At 41.8% G+C, this 6,237-nt stretch overlaps 2 protein-coding genes across 2 annotated transcripts; both read right to left on the reverse strand.

Moving 5' to 3' along the window:
• Window positions 1-924: 924 nt before the first annotated feature.
• LOC111786453 lies at window positions 925-3,688 on the reverse strand. Its single transcript, XM_023666703.1, has 5 exons — window positions 3,507-3,688; window positions 3,328-3,404; window positions 2,658-2,730; window positions 1,458-1,554; window positions 925-1,110 (listed from the first exon to the last, which is right to left on the reverse strand). Exons 1-5 carry the CDS (start codon window positions 3,571-3,573, stop codon window positions 1,032-1,034), a joined length of 393 nt encoding a protein of 130 aa, XP_023522471.1. The 5' UTR covers window positions 3,574-3,688; the 3' UTR covers window positions 925-1,031.
• Window positions 3,689-4,603: 915 nt separating this feature from the next.
• LOC111786452 lies at window positions 4,604-5,349 on the reverse strand (the record flags this gene model as incomplete). The annotated part of the gene is given in 1 exon segment (XM_023666702.1): window positions 4,604-5,349. A coding segment is annotated over 1 exon segment (365 nt), but the record flags the coding sequence as incomplete, so codon positions are not given.
• Between the last annotated feature and the right edge of the window lie 888 nt (window positions 5,350-6,237).

Below are 6,237 nucleotides of genomic sequence, written 5' to 3' on the forward strand. Positions count from 1 at the left end.
TTGCTTAAATAGAAATAGAGATGAAGAATATGATTCATGGTATTTAACTAACTGAACTCGGTTGGGACTGTGGAATCGATGTTAGTTACACTTTGGAAACATAGAAATTACATACACAAGTCCGGTTGGGACAGGTTTAGGTTTTTCGAACCAAACTGATGGAAACCTAACCCAACTCTCACAATGTAACAGCCTAAGTCCACCGCTAACCAATATTGTCTGTTTTAGCACAGTTTTTTTAAACGTATCTGTTAGGAAGAGGTTTCCACACCCTTATAAATAATGCTTAGTTCCCCTCTGCAACGCCCTAGATCCACCGCTAGCAGATATTGTCCTCTTTAGGTTTTCCCTTTTGGGCTTCCCCTCAAGGCTTTAAAACGCGTCCGCTAGGAGAAGTTTCCACACCCTTATAAATGGTGGTTTGTTTTCCTCCCCAACCAACGGGGTACATCACAATCTACCCGCCTTCGGCAGTGTGCCAGTAAGGAGACTGGGCCCCAAAGGGGGTGATTTTGGGGGCGGTCCCACATCGATGGGAGGAAGGAAAGAGTGCCAGCGATGACGCTGGGCCCCGAAGGGGGGTGAATTGTGATGTCCCACATTGGTTGAGGAGACAAACCACCATTTATAAGGGTGTGGAAACCTTCCCCTACCAGACGCGTTTTAAAGCCTTGAGGGGAAGCCCGAAACGGAAAGCCCAAAGAGGACAATATCTGCTAGCGGTGGATTTGGGCCGTTACACCCTCTCTAACCGATATGAGATCTCACAATTCATCTCCCTTGGGGGTCAGTGTCCTCACTAGCACACTACCCCGTGTCTGGCTCTGATACTATTTGTAACACCTCAAGCCCACCGCCAGTAGTTATTATCCGTTTTAGACTGTTTCGTATCGCCATCAGTCTCACGATTTTAAAACGTGTCTGTTAGGAAGAGGTTCAAATTTAGAAGAAAAATATCATAAATTTCATTTACATACTTGGAAATTATGTTACCAAGTTACTGAATTTAGTATGTTTTTCTGTATCAAGAACTAACTGTCAGCTGTACTCATAAACCCACCCATAAAACCAGCTCCATTACAGCCCCCACACAGGATATCCTTTTTGCCACTGCAATGTCAAAGACATTAACCAGCTTAGAACCTCAAATTTAATCGTTCTATCAGATATCTCGAGAAATGACTTTATTCTAAAAAATGCAACGAGTCTAGGTTTGAACTAGACTCGTTGATAATAGATGGAATGGTTTATGTCAACTCGAGCATAGTTCAATTGGTTTATGCATGTACCAGACCAAGATGCATGTATCCTAAGATACGGGCACACTGTAGGGAAAGTTCTTTTTAAGTAGATGACTCGTTAGGACCATCGGAACGGGACTTTAGGTCCATAGAACATACGCTCGACTTTTTTAGCTTCGGGTTACAGTAGAGCAAGGAGAGTTTGTTCATCAATACCTGCAGAGCCAGCATATGCTACCAGCTTTGAACTGTCCATTGAAATGATCCACTGAATTAACTCCTGTTCCTTTACACTGAGAACATAGGACAGCACCTGAAAATTGAGAAGAAAAAACATATGTAAACTAAGCTCAAGCTCTATGATTTTACTTCAAGGGAAAAGGTCAGAGGAGAAAAAGACTGTGCCACAAGCACCCAGCTGAAAGTAACCCAATCTTAGAGACTACTAACACAATCTAAGAAACGAGGAACCTGGAGGGATGGGTCGGTCGAGTCTTTCCTGTTCTGTTCCCTCCACAAGAAAGACGCACAAAAAAGGTATGCCTAGTGTCACAGTCATGCTCGTCCAAGACGTGTTGCCCATGTCACACCGAACCGTTTATTTAATTTCATGTTGTATTGCTTTACTATTGTATTTTCTATTTGTACGATTAATCAGCAAAATAATGTCTAGGCCTATCAGACCTGAATCACCTCAAAATGTACTATAGGGGTGTGACTAGTTGTCAACTCCTCTTGATTTTGTATGACCATTCGGCGAAATCACATCTAAGCCTATCAAACATAAATTGACTCAAAATGTACTGGAAGGGAATGTGACTAGTTGTCAAATTCTCCCTACCCGGAAAGTTATATGTTATTTAAGCCGTTATGTTGCCTTTTACTTATAGTTATATAACGTTACTTTTAAATCTTCTCTCATTCTTACTTTCAAACTCGCTATCAAAAATCTCTCTACCCTGTTTTCCAAAACCTTCTACTCAAGCGGGACTAGAGGCTTGAGCATACGTTGCCCGGCCATAGGCGACATGAATACAAACTAGCTTAACTCATTTGGTGTTGAGAGTGAGTGCCGCACAATCACAAAGTCCACTACCAAGAAAAGTGTGATCATCCAAGAACCTCGGAGACATGGCCCCAAGAATTGAATTTGTAGAAGAAAACAGTACTAAAGGAAATTGACACCAGAAAACTTGGTTTGGAGGGGACAGATTTTAAGAACATAGAGCCAAACAAAACAAAGAAAGAAAGGCTGCAGCAAGCCACGGACAAAGGGGATACGGTCGCAGCGCCATTCCCGGCGTCCCGATACTGACACCGTCGCATGTCACGGGTCTATATTTGAATCATAATCAAGAGAACATTGTAAAAGTTTGAGTAAAAGTTGGGAATTTAAGCAGAAGAACCATATATCACCATTTCCATTGCAGTCAGAACAAAGTATGCTTTTGTTTTTTCTGGTTTGGTTACTATCTGCACCATCTGAAGCCTGCCAAAGCAACATTAAAACATTCTCACAAACTGAAAGAGATTTGTGTTCTAAGCGGATATTGTTTTCTTTGAGTTTTTCCTTTTGAGCTTTCTCTCAAGGTTTTTGAAACGCGTCTAATAGGAAGAGGTTTCCACACCCTTATAAGGAATGCTTCGTTCCCCTCTCCAACCGACGTGGGATCTCACAATCCACTCTCTTTAGGGGTCCAGCATCCTCCCTGGCACACCGTCCAATGACTGATTCTAATACCATTTATAACAGTCCAAGCCCACCGTAGATATGGTCCTTTTTAGGCTTTTCCTTTCGAGCTTCCCCACAAGGTTTTAAGAACGTGTCTACTAGAGAGAGGTTTCCACCCTCTTATACGTAACGGGTCAAAGCGACAATATTTGCTAGCGGTGGGAGACACTGGTCGGAGTAGAGCTAAACTCTCTCCACAGTAGACGGGTTTTAAAAACCTTGAGAGGGAGCTAGCTCAAGGGTTCAATTTGTAGTTCCACAATCCACTAAAGTTGCAACAATTTGCCCACAAGACAGACATAACCAAACAAGTTCATTTCATTTGTAGGAAAGAACTGGCCAGAGAAACCATACCTTGGCCGCACAAGGCAAAAGCCTAATGGGGTTTGTGCTTTGGAACGCCTCAATGATCCGAAAAGCCTTATGAGGAACTGAATTGGCAGCAAAAATCCCAATCAAAATGTGAAAAGAAAGGGTTATAAACAAACAGAATCAAAACCAGGCAACTTTGGAAGAGAAAGTGCAGAAAATACCAGACGTGGGCTTGCTCGAGGGATTGAAGGAGCAAATGGGTGTGGACGAACCCACGGTATATGCCATTTAAATGGGGTTTTGGATTCGAATTTGTTCTTTGAGGACTGAAATTCAGAAGTTGTCTGATGAGCTACTCAGCTGCTTCTGCTGTGTGTGTGATGGTCTTGACTGTGATTTAGTTGGTCGGAAATTAAGCAAATTCAACCAGATAAGGCTCATAATCCTCTCCTACTTAATTACCAAATTGCCCTCTTTTAACCCTATTGAACAACCAAATAGGTGTTTAGACCAAGACAACAATTGGGTTTTTACTAACTACACCCAACTCCTTCCACGCATAAGAGGGGTCATAATCGTACTCTTTTTAGCGGTGGATTTTGCGATTGTGCGGCGTTCACTCCCAACACTGAGTGAGTCAAGCCAATTTTGGGTTCACGTCGCCTACGGTCAGACAATGTATACTCAAGCCTCTGGCCCCGTTTTGAGAAGAAGATTTTAGAAAATGAGAACAAAGAGATTTTCGGGAGCAAGTTTGAAAATAAAAATGAAAGAAGATTTGAAAGCTATGTAACTATAAACAAAAGATAACAACAACTAGTCACATCCCCTTATCATGCATTTTGAGACGATGCAGATTTGATAGAGCTAGACGTGATTTCGCAAAACAATCATACAAAATCTTGGTGGGAGGAGTTGACAACTAATCACACCCCCTATAGGTTTGACAAGGCTTAGACATGATTTCACCAAATAGTCATACAACCAGAAGTAAGACAATACAACATGAAATTAAATAAAGAGTTCGGCATGGCATGAGCATGCATGCGGTCATGGACAACACCCCTTGGACGAGCATGACTCTGACAATGGGCAACCAACCATTTCTCCTTCGCCCTCTCACTCCGTACGCCTATCAAATCTTCTTTTTCATGATCCAACGCACACCTAATAGGTAAGATTGAGTACCTAAGCCAGCCAAGTTTTCTTTTTGTTATTTGTGTTATGGTTGACGTGAAATTAGAGAGATTTTTGTTTGGTACTCGGGGGCATTTGTTTTTCTCTTGTCCAGGTAAGTTTCTTAATTTCTAACCCCATATCATATCATAAGAATTCTCGTTGTTTCCAATATCGAATGTTTTAAGATAAGTTCCGAATCTAGTGACAAAAATGAACGTTATTGTCTACAATATCTACTAGCAACAAACCGAAGAATGCTACAATCAAAATGTCATGAACCGAGAACATCCAGCGTGAACAGCAAATGAAGAACCGATACGATACGATTCGATTCATCCAATCCGACCATCACTTCAAACTGCAAGTCTCAAGGGCAGCTTCATATACTATAAGAGCTTACATGCTTCATCTGAGCAGTTGAGATGAAAAATGGCACTTTTGCAAGACCGTCCTCATACCGTGTTTGATCGTCGAGATCCCTCGGGTTCATTGTTCGCTACGCAGGCTTTGCAAAAGAATTTCAACCAGTTTTTGTGCAGTGTGCATCTGTGCCATGTTGAGTGCAATGATCATAACCTACAGAATGAAGGAATTCTCTGATCTCCTTTGAACTACTATTACTGGCTTTTAGCAGTCGTTCATCTTCCTCATAGATGAGATATGGGGCTTCAGTTCCCTTTCTAGACAAGATCTTCTTTGCCCCTTTAAGCACATGATATTCCCAACCCTGAACGTCGATTTTTATTAAGAGAACCCGTTCGGACTCGGGGATTACTTCATCTAGTGGTATTGACTTCACTTGAACTGCTATTTCTTCATTAGATTTGAATGCCAACTTTGCTCCTGTTGCTGAAACAGCACTGTTGTCAAGCCGACCAACCAGCTGGGTAATGAACAAAAGTCAGTGAAAGAAGCTTACAGAAAACAAACCCGATCAGGATGGCTCAATGTCCCCACTTCCTTAGAACAGCAAAGAAATCAAGAGCTTTGTAAATTGTATATATGACCAATGACATGAGATTGAACTGAATGACACCAATCAAGTTTCACTATGCTGCTGGTAAAACTCATGAGCTGCCCCCATGAAAAACAAGTTTAGCTGATGTTTTCTGTCAACATCTCGATTCCAAAACGGAATCCAAACATCCTACACACGACTCGACTAATTTCACACAAAAAAAATACACTACTAAGGAGGGTGGACACGAGGCGGTATGCCAGTAAAGACGCTGGGCCCCAAATGAGGGTGGATTGGAGGGTCCCATATTGATTGGAGAAGGGAATGAGTGCCAGCGAGGATGCTGGGCCCCGAAGGGAGGTGGATTGTGAGATCCCACATCGATTGGGTGTGGAAACCTCTCCCTAACGGAGAGGTTTTAAAAACCTTGAGGGGGAAGCGTGAAAGGGAAAGCCCAAACTGGACAATATTTGCTAGCAGTGGGTTTGGGTTGTTACACTATATTTGTAAGTATATCAAAAGTAGATTCACGAAACTCGTGAGATTTTAATACCCAAAGTAGATAATCATCCTGCCGTTCGAATCATATCCTAAATTTCTTCTACTTTTTAAACTTGTCGATCATTCCATAACAGTTCAAACTTAATTCAAGAAGAACATCTAAAGGGTTTTCGAGGCAATACGACATAATACGAGTCCATTAGAATCATTGGAAGACTAGGAGGGAAAATTATCATCAGCAAGAAAATGGCTGGTGAAAGGTTAACACAATCATATGGAATTGACTTAAACAAGAAAAACAGATCTCTAAGCCC

The sequence above is a fragment of the Cucurbita pepo genome, unplaced genomic scaffold (assembly GCF_002806865.2).
Source record: "Cucurbita pepo subsp. pepo cultivar mu-cu-16 unplaced genomic scaffold, ASM280686v2 Cp4.1_scaffold001687, whole genome shotgun sequence".
In the NCBI taxonomy this organism is placed as follows: domain Eukaryota; kingdom Viridiplantae; phylum Streptophyta; class Magnoliopsida; order Cucurbitales; family Cucurbitaceae; genus Cucurbita; species Cucurbita pepo.